We start from the raw sequence: 16,948 nt of genomic DNA, 5'->3' as shown, positions 1-16,948 counted from the left end.
ATCAAGAATAAAAGAATGCAAGCAAACAATTATGCGATAGACAGAAGCAAAGCATATATTATATAACATACTGGCCATTATCAATGTAAGAGTATGAATCATAGCATCCACTGTATAGACATCAGGATTTGTGTTGGGTTTCAGATCCCAGCGAAAGTGCTTTTGTGACACTATTGTACTAAATATACAACATTTTTGCTGTAATTCTCTGTAACATATTCTTCATGGACAATTTTGTACAAACTTTAAAATGATTAAAATTTAAAAGAAATGTAAGAGAACATAAAACCTCTAGGGCACCAGCAAAGCAATAAAGCGAAGCTGCTATACAGTAATAAGGGGGAATGTTGATCCTTCTAACGTTGGAGCTGTAGGGGATCACAGTATTCCAAATCTTGCATCGCCTTCACTGCACAACCTGAACAAACACTAGGTTAAGCAGTGTCCATTAATTAAATCCAGATGCCACCAAAAAAAAAGAAGAGTATAGCAGCCTAAAATGTAATAGAAGGCAAGAAACCCCAAGAACATAATGCAGGCAAAATATATCTAGTATTAATTACTGAAAACATTTTACTGTTAAAAGAAATCAGGAAAGGATGCCAGCTTCACAAAACCCCAGTTCATTACAGATTATGTCTAAAAAGCTGTCTGCACCAGGAGATCAATCCCTAGCTGCCAGGCACTGCAGCAATGGTTTCTCTTGAACCAGTACTATAAATTGTTTTTTTATCAGTCATCCTTTCTGCGACTGTGCTGAAAACAATTTTGCCCTATTTATACTAGCCATTTTCAGCACTGGTTAAAGGGCACCTATTGTTGACAGGAGTTGTCAGCAATGGGTCAGTTTCCAACTGTAAGATGGGATCAGAGAGTTTACAGTAGTCCTTGTAGATGGACATTTGCCATCTCTCATTAGAACCACTATGTTATTAAATATAAAGAACACTGTACTTTACTGAAGTATAAATCTTAAATGTTTAAATTGTTGAGATCATGTTTTAACATTTTAAATTACTTCCTAAGTCTTTGTTTTTTAATTTGCACAATTGACAAACATTAAACTAAGTACTTTAAAATCATTCAAATTAGACAAATTCACATTTCCTTTACTAACAGCCACTTTTCCCAAAATTTCTTGCCAACAGTATTTTTAGTTTGTTTTTAAGACAGAAATAAAGTAAAAAAGTATCTACTTAAAATTTTCCCTCACTGTTTAAGACTTTTTCTAGGCATATTTTCTCTCTCTCTCTCTTTTTTTATTTTTTTTAAAGTTGGCATTGCCTTGTAATTACAGTTACACAGCTGTAAAGCCAAATCTGAAGTTTAACAAAATCATGGGTGAGGGGAACCATGTTGGTAATAAAGCTGGAAACATTTCCAAAAATAACATAACATAAAATGACATAACATAAAATAAAGTGTTGACTTTTACTGTTTTTTCTCTGGCAAGGAGAATAAAGAGGAAAATATTTAACATTGCTGGTAGCAGAATGAAACTAAAATAAAACTATTTTTTAAATTTTAGCTTACTTTTGGTCATTTAAATACTCTGAATACCTCCAAAAAATTACTTTCTTTTACTCAAACAAACATCCAGGGACAAAGAGACTAAAATTAAGTACAAAATATTGTTCAAGTACTATTCCTCAGATGTCCATCCAATTAGCATTCCCAGGATGATGTAATTTAACACACAATTATCAATTAAATGGTTTGGATGTATAGACTGTATTCCAAGAATAGTCAAGCTTGTTTTGATAAAAGGGACACGACACATCCAGCAGCACTACAATGCAGGTTATTCTCAACCTTTAACATCGCGCCAAAAGCTGCACACAGCACTCCACAATCCATCACCTGTTCTAGGAAAACAAGATTCCCTTCCCCACAGAACAAGAATAGCAACTAGAAGTGCAAGCAAACAGTAAGGGCCTACACTAGTTCCTAGTCTACACTAAAAAAGTAGAAATGCAGCTTATACCATCTATCCTCCTTGTGTACATGCAGCTTATACTGGCAAAAGAGTACATTTGCCCAAATGAAATAAACTATACTGCCCAAAGCACTTTTTTGCCAGTATAGAAGTGTTATTTAAAAAACAAACAAACAACAAAAATCACACCCTTAAACAACATTGTTATACTGGCAAAAGTTTTAAACGGAGACCTGATCTGAGCAGTAAAATGGTTATAAAACGATTTTAAACACAAACACACAATCTTAACGCTCAGCATATAGACAAGGACAGTTGTTTTTAAAATTATGTCAGTGAATAGGACTTTCAGCACAGCAGTCCTTAACTACACTTACGGCTGACATGTCTAATATTTGCACACACGTACACGATAACAGGATGTCATCTTCCAGGGTAGACAAGACCTAAAGAGTGAATCAGTGTGGAACACAAGTCACTGCAGAAGGAAGCTTCACCGAAGAGTTGAGTTTTTCAGAACTTGTGCAGATAGGGAATGATCTTGATGAACTTCAGGAGGGAGAATGTTCTAGATCAGTGGTCACCAACCCATAGATTGCGATTGACTGGTTGATCCTGGAGCCTCTACCAGTTGATTGTGATCTCTGGCCGCTAAAAGTCTGGCAGCACAGAAGGGCTAAGGCAGGCTCCCTGCCTGCCCTGGTCCCACACCGCTCCCAGAAGCGGCCAGCACACTCCCGCAGCCCTGGAGGGGGGAGATGATGGACAGGGACACAGGTCTCCACACACGATGCTCCTACTTGCAAGTACCGCCCCTGCAGCTCCCACTGGCTGGGAACGGGGAACTGTAGCCATTGGGAGCTGTGGGGTCCATGCTTGCAGGCAGGAGCAGCATGCAGAGCCAAGTGCCCTCCACCAGGGGCTGCAGGGGAGTGCTGGCCGCTTCTGGGAGCAGTTTTGGGCAGGGGCAGGCAGGGAGCCTGCCTTACCCCTGCTATACCAGCGACCAGAAGCCGCCCGAGGTAAGTGTTGCCCAGGAGGAGCCCACAACCCATACCCCCTCCTGCACCCTGAACCCCCTTCCACACCCCAACCACACACCCCAGCTCTGAACCCCCTCCCGGAGCCAGCACCCCATACCCCCTCCTGTACCCCAATACTCTGCCCCAGCCTGGAGCCTCCTCTTGCACCCAAACTCCCTCCCAGAGCCCATGCCCCCCGCACCCCAACCCCTGCCCCAGGCTCAGCCCAGAGCCCCCTCCCACACACTCCAAACCCCTGAGCCCCAGCCCTGAGCCTGCACCCCCTCCCAAACCCTAACCCCAGCCCGGTGAAAATGAGGGAGGATGGGGGATGGAGTGAGCAGGATGGGACCTCAGGGAAGGGGCAGGGGAGATCCTGGGTTGCACTTAAATTCAAAAAGTGATCTTGTATGTACAAAGATTAGAAACCACTGTTCTAGATATAAGAGATGACACATAAGAAATTGCAAAGACAAGTGCTGATGAAGGAGTTACATGGTCCTATCAATAAAAAGTGGCTTGCATAGAACTTGGGTACAGGATATGGTGAGTAGGTGTGATGTTATGGGGTGCTTTAGAGGACATGAAGAGAGGCTCAGCCTTTACAATAGCGGACCATGTGCCAAATCCAGACCGCCAGATGTTTTTGAACGGACCCCCAAATTTTTATTTACTTATTTTTTATTCTTATTAGTTTATCTGGAGTCTGGACATTGACTATACCTTGACAAAAAACAATTACCTCTGCTTTACATCATAGATGGAAGGCTACGAAGAGATTCTATACATGTTTTAAAAAAAAAAAATCTCTGCAGTTGCACAGTGGAGGAGGTACAGACTGGTGCCTTGCCAGTGCAGATTTTAACTAATGGTCAAATTACAGAAATACTGTCGAACAAGCAGCAATGAGATTTGATGACGACGACTAGATGGGAGGGAAGGGAGAGTACAGACAAAGATGATGCTGAACTTATTGTGAGCTTGGAGTACAGGTAGGATGGTCTGTAAACAGTGACAAAGGAAGGGGAAGAGGAAGGGTTTTGACACACTAAATTTAAGATGGCAAGGGAACATTCAAGAGAAAATCTTGGCCACACAGGCAAACATGCAAGACTAAACCAGAGGATGAAAGGTGCAAGTAGCAGAATAGGTTTGTGAATCATTGTCACAGAGTGGTTGATTGAATCTATGGGAGTAAGCACAGGGTAGAGGAAGCAGAGGAGAAGACCGAAGTATGCTGACAACAAGAGAGGATGGGGTGGGGTGGGGTGGGGTGGGGTGGGGTGGGATGGGGGGAGTGAAGCTGCATCCCAAAGGGAACACTGAAGAAGAGTTTGAGGATAGGATATAAAGAAACATGGGATTTTCAGAAACCAGGGTGTAGAAATTGTGGAGGAGATTGATCAACAGATCTGAAGATGGCTGAGAAATTTAAGAACTTGAACAAGTGACCATGAGACTTGATCAAGAAGAGGTCATTTGAAAGTTTAATGAGAGCAGGTTCATTGAAGTGAAGTGGGTAAGCAGAGTGCAGGGGACTGAAGAAAGAACTGGAAAAGAGAATTAGTGAATGGGAAAAGACCACTTACTTCAGGAGTTTGACGGCAAAGGGGAAGAGGGAGATGGGCAACAGTTGAGGCAAGTGGGAGCTGAGAGAAGATTTCTTTAGGAGACAGAAGACATGTACGTGCTTCAAGGAAGAGGTGAAGGAGCTAGAGAAGTGTGACTATACGGGTAGAAGAGGTAACTAAGGGCACGTCTACACTTCCCATGGATCGACACTTCTAGTGAAGACCCGCTAAATCAACCACAGATCGCTTTCCTGTCGACTCCAGTACTCCACCGGAACCAGAAGCATAAGGTAAGTCGACAGGAGAGTTTCTCTCATCAACCCAGCATGGTGTAGACACTGCAATAAGTCAATCTAAGCTACGTCGTAGCTGCGTAACTTACGTCGACTTAACTCCGTAGTGTAGACCTGCCCTAAGAGACATACGGTAAGATTAGAAGTACATCTGAGATTTCAGAGTACAAGATTAACAAAAGGATTAAAGTGTTGGAGTGGTGAATAGGGTAGGATGAAGACAGAGTTCCTAACATGTTTTGTAAATTTAGGAGGCAGGAAACTAGGTCTGGTCTTAGGCCAAAAAAAGGGAGGAACAAAGAAGATGGTTTGCCTTTCGGGGATAAAGACACTGAAGTTGAGATTGGTTTATTAGGATACATAATGTAAGCTTTTCCTAGTAAAACCCCTGGGTATTTTCTAGTATTTCAGATTCAAGCCCCCGCTCCATCTTGCATACACACACAACCTTTCTGTGAAATTTATAATTTCACTAATGCAACAAATAAAAGATGGTATTAAGAAGAGAACAGGCTGCAAATAATCGAGTTGTGCTTATATCAAGTGATATATCCAAATACATCTTGCTGGTAAAATACAAGATCATACCAAAAGTGAAATGGGAAACAATCTACAAAAATTGCACATGTCCAACTTTTCTGAAAACTATTCTCGTTATCAATCTATTCATTTTCCAGGAAACAGTCTTTCATTCACATGACAGCTAGTTGCTCAATAAAAACTTGTTTTTAAAAGAAGGAAAATTCCATTATCCAACACCTTTAATACAATATCTGTACAATACATATATTTTATATTTATTTTAAATGTGAGTGTGCATACACAGAAAAAAAGTTTCACTCCAAAAGACTGGGGGTTACGGTTATACAAAAGCAGTTTTTAAAGTTTTTTTTTTTTTTTTTTTAAATATGGTAAGTAATGGTTAGTTAATTTATTAACACAGAACAGACATTTTTCAGTCAACCATAATAATCCATAGCAGTTTCATCAATGGATCAACGTATATAAACACTACTACTGTTCTAGATAACCTAAATTCCCCTGTTGGCTTTACATACATAAAAAAAATCCTCATCTCAGAATACATAAATAATATGCTTGTAATTAGCAATGGGAGCACAATATCACCCTAGCTAACTACCTTTATAATGATGGCATCTGTTTCTAGTTAAGGCATATGGGGTGCAAGTTTGCTAAGAGTTGAGAACAAAAGATTTTTTCCAAATAAGTGTACTTTTCTGCAGATACCTACAAACAGCTCGTGCAAACCCTTACTCTTGTACATAATCCTATTGACATCAATTGGATTACACAACAGAGTAAGGATATGCAGACTAGGCTATCCCGTCTCCTGTCAAGAAGAGTGAGCTCTGTAGGGAAATTGAGGAAGTGACCTTTATGTGTAGCAATATATACCATGGGATGAAGGAAAGAATAGTTCTTTTACTAGAACCTGTTAAAATTGTAGATTATCACCAAGAGATTGTTCAAACCACAGTTCAATTATTAAATACAGATTTTATGGGATTAGTGATATTACTATTAAGAGAAATGAGACAAACGGTTAATAACAGCAAGGGAAAGGAAGTTCCATCTGAAGGAGGCATCCTAAACTTTAGTACACAGGGTTATTAAAGAAGAATTTTACCTCATTCTGTAATGTCATCATATAAGTTATTTTACATGGCTACTTTGCCTTTTACAGAAAATTAGTCTATTTAAATCGAATTCAAAACAGTTAAAATTGCAACAAACCAACTCTGTATTCTAGTGATATACAACACTTTATGAGCACTGTTTCATTTCAAATGCTATAAAAGTACTCTGAACATTCAAACTCCACCTCCACTTTCCCAACAAAAAATCCTTAAATTTTAAAATCTACTTAAGATAGCAAATTAATCACACCATTTACAAAACTCAAACAATTAAAACCAAAAAAAAAAAAATGAAATGCGCTTGTGGGAAGTGTAAGATTTATGTCATCATAACACTTACCCAAAATAATAATTCTAACAGCTGTAAACTGCAAATAAACACACCACAACCCTCTTCTACAGTACCTATATAGGACATTGATCAGCCTCAAATGCAAGTCCACACAGATGCATACATTTTACCATAAATTAATACTGAACAGTTCTATTACATAGATGATTGCGGTTTCTCAAAAATATATAAATACTTTACAAAAAAATATTCTCAACAGCTGATAGATTAACTGATATTTCCCACCTAATCATGTATCTTACAAGAAAATATTTAGATAGCAGAATCAAGATAAAAATACATCAAATTAACCTATAGGTCAGAGTTAAATTTGTTGTGTTCAATGAAAGACAAATGGTTATTTGTTTTTTGTTTTTTTTAATTAAAGTGGATCAAAACAGGCTCACAAGTAGAGAAACCCTCCCATCTCTGAAAAACTCAGTGCTAATCATAAAAAAGGAAGAACCTTAAAAAGCCTTGCAAGTGAGGAGGGAAGATTGCAGTTAATGGCTTTCTTGGGGTGAGTCTAGTGAGGACACACTAGAAGGGAGCACTGTCTTAAGTACAAGCACATCCTGCGCAACCTTACTTCTACCGTACCAAAGAAGAAGGGGCAATCAGGTAAGTATAAGAGGGAGTAAACTTCAAGGCCACCGGAAAAGCCTGGTAGAGAGAGAGATGGAATTAAACTGCTACTGTGAATGCTAGTTATGGTAACAGTTTTTATACAACTTATTTTAAAAAGTCAGAGTAGGGAAATGTTGTAAAGGGCAAATTCTGAAGGAGAAAGACAAGACTCAAGGCAGGTTTTGCTTAAATGAAGGATAAGCAATGGAGTCTTATACTTCCTCCCTCCAAAAATACACTGCTGCCAACTCCTTTCCACATACACCCATGTAGCCTTAGCCAAAGATTAATCACTATGCAAATACTAAAAGAGAAGCTGAGCACGGAGTATCACAAACAGAAGGGCTATTGCTTCTACAGTTCCCCCCTTCTCTCCAAAATACTGTTTTTCCTAGATGTGGTATTTTCAAATTGAGATAGCAAAAACAGAATAGCACTATGGATCAGAATGGGTGAAGGAAACACTGCTTACCCTGAAGAAAGAAGATGAGAAAATAGACAAAGTACAGAGATGAGTCCTGGAGAAGGTGACCTGAATTACAGCAGTTCTTGGGGCGGTACCCATGGAGGGTTGCCCTCCAAGTACATAATTAGTGCCAAGCCTGAGAAAAGAAACACTGTTACTAAGTTAACGCAGCAAAGGGAGGTAGGAGTTAGGGAGGAGGGGCTGGAACCCAGGAGGTTAAATTTGGTTTATCTGAGTATAGACACAAAGATGGAAGAAGGAGGCTATCTCCATCCACACCTAAGTCCTGGTGAGGATCAAACAAAGTCATTATAGAGACATTATAGATCATCTCAAAGAATCTCTGTTTGGTAGAACAGTAAGGCCTAAATAATGTAGATTGCTTCCAGATAAAGACAGTTCTGCCTTAAGGATGACACAAAGCTGGATTTGTTTTTAAATAATTAAACCAAATACTTTTAGCCCCCAGACTTTGGGTTTCAATAAGGTACATGTTTTGTGCTGCTGATCACGTTAGGTACACCCCAATCTCATATGGTCAGAAGCTTGTATCCCTGCTGGTACATTCTGATCACTTTGATGACAATTTAACAGACTACGACATTACCGAAAGTGCAAGGGAGGACCAGAAATTAAAGGGATTAAGATTTCAAATCCCTAACAGAGTAAATGTAGTGATAGAAATACACTTACATTTTGTTATAGATTTGGGATCTTAAAGGAGTTTGTTTAAAAACAAAAACTTTGCTTTTTATCTTTAAGATCATGTAACATTGAAGAGCTCTGGCTGCTTGAGTTAGGCCTGGCTGGCACATGAGGCACACCTGGAAGAAAGCAGTAGATATAAAAAGAAGTGTTTAGGCTGGATGGCCCATTCTGAAACTAGAGGGGAAAAAAAGTTGTTAAATGAGAAGGGATGGGGGTTAAAACATTAAAAAAACATAATGGTGAAGAAAAGAATTGGAACAGCCTTTGCTCATAAACCAAATCATTGACCTCAGTTTCTCAGCCTCACAACAATTAACTAGGACTTTCATAATTAGTTTAGTAAGTCAGGAACAGTATAGCTCACCTCACCTCAATGACAAATGTTGCTATGATATGCCTTGATTTGCTTCAGTGGAAGTTACAAGGATTACATGATGCAACAAATTATTGATCATTGCAACTTTAAGGACAAACAGGTTTCAAAGCAAGAGGCTTTCAAGTTAATAGTACTGCTGTATCAGTGAATGCTTGCTATTGATTGTTCCTAGACAGACAGGCTCTGAGGAGTACTAATTATTTTACATTTATTGCATTATAAACTTGAGGTGCCACCTCAAGTTTTATTCAGCTTTTTAAGTGTTAAAGAGCAAAAATTCAATGTCAGTTCCCTAAAACTGGACAATCTTTGTAGACGTGCTAAATAAAAATTGTTTATCACACAGAGATATGGCTTATCTTAAAAAGAGATTACTTAAAATTAACACATTCAAGTGTGATCATTCCCCTAAAAGTAAATCTTAAAATGGGCCCAAAACTGTTCCCCATAACCCTCCAAATCGAGAGCTGCAACAGTTTTAAAATCCTAGTAACAAGGGCTCAGTGACCCAACAACAAACCCACCTTGCTGCATATTTTGGCAATGTGACTGACTGTATGACTATTCTATTTGATAGAGATAAGATGGGTGAGGTAATATTTTTTACTGGACCAACTCACGTTGGCAAAAGAGACAATCTTTGAGCTGCAGAGAGCTCTTCTTCAGTTCATTCAATTCTATTCTTCTGAACTGGCAAGAAGTGTGAAATGATAAGAACCTTGATCTTTCTCATGAAGAATAAAAAATCCTTTTTAATTTCTGTATTTTAGAACAGACTTATTTAACAGCAAATTGGTGTAACAATTTAACACATTTTGGTATGTATTCTTCTCCATCCCATAGAGTAAAAACACAGCACTGTTCATTTCACTGTTGCATCTCTGATGATTTCCTCCCCTATCTAATTTCTTCTGCTTCCCACCCAAACTCCTCCCTTCCCCAATCTGCAGTGTGGCCAACACATTTCCAGAACTGGAACAGAAGCAGGTTGTAGAAATGAGATCCCTTCAGGCATCTAATACGACTCAAAAGTCAAAATGTCATGAAGGACTCACAATCTTGACAGCCTAGAAAGCAAGAAACTAAACCCAGATCTTCAACAGAAGAGTGAAAAGCATTACTGATACGCCAATGGACTTGAAAGCTTATACACACACATATATATACATATCTATCTATCTATATATATATATATATATATATATACACACACACACATACACACACACACAAACTTAAATTTTGCATTCATTCCATTTACACTTCCCTGTACTGAGCTTTAGAGAATTTTGCCCAATAACTGAATATACTCTTGACTACCAGAGGCAAGAACTTACATTATTCTAAACACTGAGGCCTAGTTACTTAAACCCATTTAAGTTTAACTCAAACAATACATGCTTAAATACATATATTTCCCTAATGAGATAAAAGTAGCACAGAATATTTTACAAATTAAATAACTCTCTCTGAATATACATGTATCATACATACTGGAGCAGTTTCTAAGCCATTTTTCTCTTAAAGCATGATTCAGTTCCCACTACAGACAATAGAAAGTCTTGAGGGGGACTCCACGTCCAAATGTCTGGGTAGTTTAAGGGCAGGTCTGCCTTTGGGGGTACAGTTCTGCAAGGTGTGGATGATTTTCACATAACCCTCTCTCAGTCCACAAATCTAGCTCTCCATGGAAGATCTTCTATGGGGTTAGTGAGTAAGGAGATATTCCCAGAGGCAGTATTCTCTTTATTTGTTACTCCTAGGGGAATTTTGCACCACTGCACATGCACAGAATTCACGTCCCCCCCAGATTATTTTTCTCTGCAGAAAATGCATTCTGCCTCAGAGGCACTGCAGTTATGCCTTTCGTCCACCAGGGGCTGCAGTAGCATGAGAACAGAGGGTGGCCAGCTCACTGGCAATAGCAGCCAATAGGGAGGAGAGGCTGGGTTCCTCACACCCTGCCTGCCGGGCCAGGTGAGAAGGCATGGGATATGGGGGTGGGTTGGGGGGGGGGGGGACAGACAGAGTGGGGCACATGGGGATACTGGGAGGTCACAGACTGGGGCTTAGAAGGGCTAGTGCCGGGGACAGAGTGGGGTGGGTGCTGAATGGGAGTGGGGATGAGGGTGGCGAGGTGCCTCACTGAATGGGAGACACTACGAGTCAGCCAGGGTCTGCACGGGGGAGGCTCCCCAACTCCCTAACAATCCCTCCCACCCCCCAAAAAACCTGTTCCATATTTCTCCCACCCACACCTAATAACCCTCCAGGTTCACTCCCAGGTTCCTTCCCAGCAATTACATCCCTCTTGCTCAGCTCCTCTGTTATCTCCGATTACCCCCAAGCCTTTGTACTGTTTCTGAGGGATGCGGGAAATATGTTTCTGTATTGTAGTTTAAATGAATTATTACTCAAAGTTATATATTAATATGCCTACTAAGTAATCTATTTGTCAAAAAAATTTCCTGAATCTTTTTTGTCTTCTATATTGTTACAGACATACCTGTTAGCAGGTATTTTGAAATAAATTACCAAAATAACTGAACTGGTATGATTATATTGTACTACTCTGGCAAATAAAATATGTAGAATTTTAAAATACTGTGTGCATAATTTTTAATTTTTTGGTGCAGAATTCCATCAGAAATAATCAGTGCCCTCCCCACCAGTATCCAACTGGGAGGAGAAATTATGGCCCTATGTATTTATGAAGGTTTATACAAACAGTCCTCTCCAACTGTGTGCTCCGGTGTATGGTGTCCTGGCAGGAAAATTGAATGGATGATCAGAAGCAGGATTGTTAAAAGTTAATTTTAAAAAGGTAGTTTACAACAAGTTATGGAAATCATGGATTACTTTGTCACTGATTACTATTATTTCTGCATTTTGGGTGCTGTATAGGATGACCATAGCTATGCTGATGCCATGGTACTACACACAGGACCAAAAATAAAAGAAACATTCTATAATAAAAGCAGTCCACATTTACTTTTTGGCCTACAGAGTAATCAAATTACTTCTAAGGATTGGGTTTTTTTCTTGCTTAAAAACTGTGACCGATCAGTTGCTTTAGTATCTTGACTCCAAACAATTAAGCTGAAGCAAAATATGTTGCATGTTTCCATTCAATTTCATAATGCTGCAATAATAACATAACATTTCTAAACACTTGGAGGTGTCAGTTGAAAAAAAAGTCACATTTATAATGTCAAAAGCTTCATTTATAAGTACAGCAGAACAGGCAACAGGAAAACCTTGGGAGCTGGAAACAGACCTACTCCATAACACAAACCAGCAGCAGGGAAACACTCAGAAATGCAGGAGCTTTATAGCCCTCCAGAGCTCTCAAAGGGAATGACTCAGGGCTGTATGGAGTCTAAACCCCCTCTCAAGTCACCGGTAAGATGAAGAGCACAGGTCCTTCACCCCACTCTTTACTTTTAGTCAATGCTCAAAGAGAAATGAAAAAGTCAAGTGCAGTCAAGGTACAACACAAGTCAAATACCACAATGTTAACAATCTACAGTCTGTTGCATCTTTACATTTCAAACATCCTGCATTTTAGACCTTCACTACACATTTCTGAGGTTCCTGCCTCAAACTTAGTCTTTCAGAGATTGAGCAATATGAACGCAATCAGTTATTAGGTTTTTCCCTTCATGGCCAAGCACCTGACCCAGTGCATCTACAACCCCCTCTACACTTCTGGATATTATATCCATTCCAAACACACCACATAAGGCTTTTCCTTCCTTCCCCCAAGTTCCATCCCTGGCCTGTGTCAGGAAAGGGATAGGCTGGAGAAGATACATTTCCCAACATATAAACTCGGAAATAAAACATCTGGTGGTATTTGGCCTTTACAAAAAGGATGAAATATGATAAGATATCAAGAATTAGCCAATTTTCTTTTAAAAAATTAAATATTGGGAATAAAAGACAGAAGGTGCTTTTGGAAAATGCACCTAAGCAACTTCAAAAGAATCTATAGGATTTGTGCACCTATTTGTGAGGGATTTTAGAAACACCCACCCAGAAGATTTTTGTGTTGCAGAGGAATAAAAAACTCTTAGGGGCTTTTCCTGTCACACAGATCACTTTGTTGGGGGGGAGAAAAAAGTTTGGGTAATCTCTATAGTAAAGAAAATGTCAAGAGCAACACCAGGAAGTCAAACTCTTAGGCCTCTCCAGCACCACTTTTTAAAAAAGGGGGAAAAGTATCATTCTTCGTATTTTAAGGACTGCATATGGGAAAATGATAAAAAAACAAAACGTAGCAATTCAATTTTTAGTAAAAGGTTAAATACTTACTGCGTAAGAGCCTATGAGGAATGCAGCATTTGCTTGTTTTTTCTGATCAAACCCAGTATAATGAATTATTTTCTTCCTTATCAATGTAAATGACTGCATCAAGAAATGAACAACAGTGTTATAATTTGGCACTTCGAACTTAAGCCTGCATAGCCTGATAAAAATAAGTTTGAAATCACTGCAGCAGAACAACCAACTACACACAGAAATTGGCCTCATTGGAAATAAGGTTTCCAAAATTAATTCCAATGGTTGCAATGCCTTTCTGGTTAAGATATGATCTAGTGTGTTATTCCATTTTCAATCCTGAGAAGTGCTCAGCATCCAGGCAGGGTAAGGATTTTAGTGTACTGGTTCATGACAAAGCATCAAATCTGTTGAAAACCTAGTTACACTGGACCATGTTAAGCCATTCTAAATAAGTGTGGCAGAGTGAACATTTTTACAAATTTCAAATGTAATTTTTAGGGCAGTCAGGCGACTAATTGCATTGTTAAACCATAACAGAATACCATTTATTTAAATATTTGTAGATGTTTTCTACATTTTCAAATCTATTGATTTCAGTTACAATACTGACCACAAAATGTACAGTGCTCAGTTTATATTTATTTTTGATTACAAATATTTGTGCTATAAAAACAAAAGAAATAGTATTTTTCAATTCACCTCATACAAGTATTGTAATGCAATCATCATGAAACTTGAACTTACAAATGTAAAATTATGTACAAAAAAAACCTGCATTCAAATATAAAACAAAGTAAAACTTTAGAGCCTACAAGTCCACTCAGTCCTACTTCTTGTTCAGCCAGTCACTCAGACAAACAAGTTTGTTTACATTTGCGGGAGATAATGTGCCTTCTTCTTGTTTACAGTGTCACCTGAAAGTGAGAACAGGCGTTCGTTCACATACCACTGTTGTAGCCAGTGCCGCAAGATACTTACGTGTCAGATGCACTAAAGATTCATATGTCCCTTCATGCTTCAGCCACCATTCCAGAGGACATGCGTCCATGCTGAAGATGGGTTCTGCTTGATAACGATCCAAAGCAGAGCGGACCGACGCATGTTCATTTTCATCATCTGAGTCAGATACCACCAGCAGATGGTTTATTTTCTTTTGTGGTAGTTCTGTAGTTTCCGTGTCTGAGTACTGCTCTTTTAAGACTTCTTAAAGCATGCTCAACACCTCATCCCTCTCAGATTTTGGAAGGCACTTCAGATTCTTAAAGTTTGGGCCGAGTGCTGTAGCTATCTTTAGAAATCTCACATTAATACCTTCTTTGCGTTTTGTCAAATCTGTAGTGAAAGTGTTCTTAAAACAAACGTGCTGGGTCATTATCCGAGACTGCTATAACATGAAATATACGGCAGAAAATGGGTAAAACAGGAGACATACAATTCTCCCCCAAGGATTTCAGTCACAAATTTAATTAATGCATCTTTTTTTTAAGGAGCGTCATCTGCATGGAAGCATGTCCCTGGAATGGTGGCCGAAGCATGAAGGGGCATATGAAGGTTTAGCATATCTGGCATGTAAATACCTTGCAATTGCAGCTACAAAAGTGCCACGCGAATGCCTGTTCTCACTTTCAGGTGACATTGTAAATAAGAAGCAGGCAGCATTATCTCCCGTAAATGTAAACAAACTCGTTTGTCTTAGTGATTGGCTGAACAAGTAGCAGCACTGAGTGGACATGTACGCTCTAAAGTTTTACATTGTTTTGTTTTTGAGTGCAGTTATGTAACAAAAAAAAATACCTACATTTGTAAGTTGCACTTTCACGATAAAGAAATTGCATTATGGTACTTGTATGAGGTGAATTGAAAAATACTATTTCTCTTATTTTTACAGTGCAAATATTTGTAATAAAAATAATAATATAAATGAGCTCTGTACACTGTGTGTTCCGTGTTGTAATTGAAATCAATATATTTGAAAATGTAGAAAACATCTAAAAATATTTAATAAATTGCAATTGGTATTCTATTGTTTAACAGTGTGATTAAAACTGTGATTATTTTTTTTAATCATGATTAATTTTTGTGAGTTAATCATGTGAGTTAACTGCAATTAATTGACAGCCCTACTATTTTTCATAATGAAAAATTATTAATTTTATGATGAAGGGAAAAGCTACTGTGTTCTTCAGTGGTATTTTCTTCAGTTATTTTAAATATTACAACACTGATATTAAATATGTGATATTGAAACATTAGAAAGTTGTAGTTATTTTAAAACAGACATACACAAGTAAATATTTTTCAAAAACTCCAAAAATTCAAACTTATGTTTCCACAACCAACCTTAACTCCTGTCCTGCATACCTGCCCAATCTCCTCCTCTCATCTAATGTGGTATTTGTATCCAGTGCCACCAGTTCATTCTCATTAGTCCCATCATTTTTCAGCATTAATGAACTTGTCTTTTCACAAGTTCCTGGCAGCTCACAATTTCTACTTGAGCTGAAACTCACGCTAAAATTCTGGCTGCATCCACCAGAGGCAGCTGTTGAGAGCCTGAGCTGCAGGCAATAGGCTGAAGTCCCAGCTACCACCAGCAGAGGCTGCTGCTCTAACTGCTGCCTTCAGAATCTTTACTTCTCTCTGCTTTTGCTGTCTGTGCAGAGCACAGGTGCAGCAATCCATGAGGACAGGCAAAGAAAAGGGGAGCTGGATCGGGACCAACAGGTAGCTTCTACCCACCAACAGTTAGCGTAGCAAAGGTGAGCAATGGGCAGGGGGAGAAAGGATCCAAGGAGTGTGTGTTACCCCATCCCCTTCTCTCCAGCCTGTCGGGAGTAGGCGTTAGCCAAGTTGCACTCTCTCCTCCTTTCTTTCTCCCACCGTCAAAATCCTATATGGAGGGACACTGTGTGTGAGCAATACATGAGGACAGAGGGAAGGAGAGGGAGCTGGGCATGGGCAATATCTCAGAGTTGCTAACTAACACTATTTTAATTGCAAGTCTTGGGATATATTAGGGGGTTCTCTTAAAGCTCCTTGAGTCTAAAAATTACATTAGACACTCAGCTTTCATTAAAAAAAAAAAAAGTTTCTAGGTGATGGAGAAAACCTTGAAAACATGAACCCTAAAGGCTCAAAGCCAGGAAACAAGAACAAACCACCCCAAATTTACTCATTAAAAACTCATGATGGGGGGGGGGGCTGACTCATGATTTTTGAACACTTGGAATTAGCAATCCTGATATCCTGAAGGGAAGGGGGAGTCCAGAGAATGCACAGCATGAGACAGGGTAGTGCCCATTGGACAGTGGGAGCTGCAGGGAGCCTAGGACAATACCTTGGGAAGGGATTAGCCCCATCTATCAGCTAAAAAGAAAAGGAGGTCTCCCAATTTGTATTTATTACACATCAGGAATTCCAACCTGAAATATGCAAACACAAATAGGGGCAATTCCATCCACTATTTCAAATATCTGAGAAGAAACCATAAATCGAATGCAAGTTTAAAAAAATAATCTTGTTTTTTAAAACTAGTCACATGAATATTTTTGTCTGTCTCATGGTTTTAGAGCTTGTGGAGCTGGCAATACTGTGAATCTTATTAGGAAGTTACAAGTATGTGCTCTATTACAATCAGTAAGTATAACGGAAGTTGAATAATGTAGACTGGCTTCTT

General features: G+C 39.0%; 1 protein-coding gene across 36 annotated transcripts in view; it reads right to left on the bottom strand.

Moving 5' to 3' along the window:
• The window catches only part of CDC14B (cell division cycle 14B), a 73,748-nt gene that overhangs the window by 37,101 nt on the left and 19,699 nt on the right, over nt 1-16,948 (bottom strand). For 18 of the 36 annotated variants that reach the window (XR_010602299.1, XR_010602298.1, XR_010602302.1 and 15 more), the window contains exon 4: nt 13,303-13,395. The exons of 4 other annotated variants lie outside the window; for them this stretch is intronic. Coding sequence is in view for 24 of the 32 variants with exons in the window: in XM_065599382.1 (XP_065455454.1) it covers nt 13,303-13,395 (93 nt within the window). In the remaining 8 variants the exon portion in view is untranslated. Of the gene's footprint in view, nt 1-7,910; nt 8,041-8,597; nt 8,729-13,302; nt 13,396-16,948 lie in introns of all 36 variants that reach the window. 14 more of the 36 variants (XR_010602297.1, XR_010602296.1, XR_010602295.1 and 11 more) reach the window with 1 other exon arrangement.

Source organism: Chrysemys picta, chromosome 6 (genome assembly GCF_011386835.1).
Source record: "Chrysemys picta bellii isolate R12L10 chromosome 6, ASM1138683v2, whole genome shotgun sequence".
NCBI classification, from domain to species: Eukaryota; Metazoa; Chordata; order Testudines; family Emydidae; genus Chrysemys; species Chrysemys picta.
The sequence above is the reverse complement of the archived record's forward strand: the minus strand, read 5'-3'. Positions and strand labels throughout refer to the sequence as shown.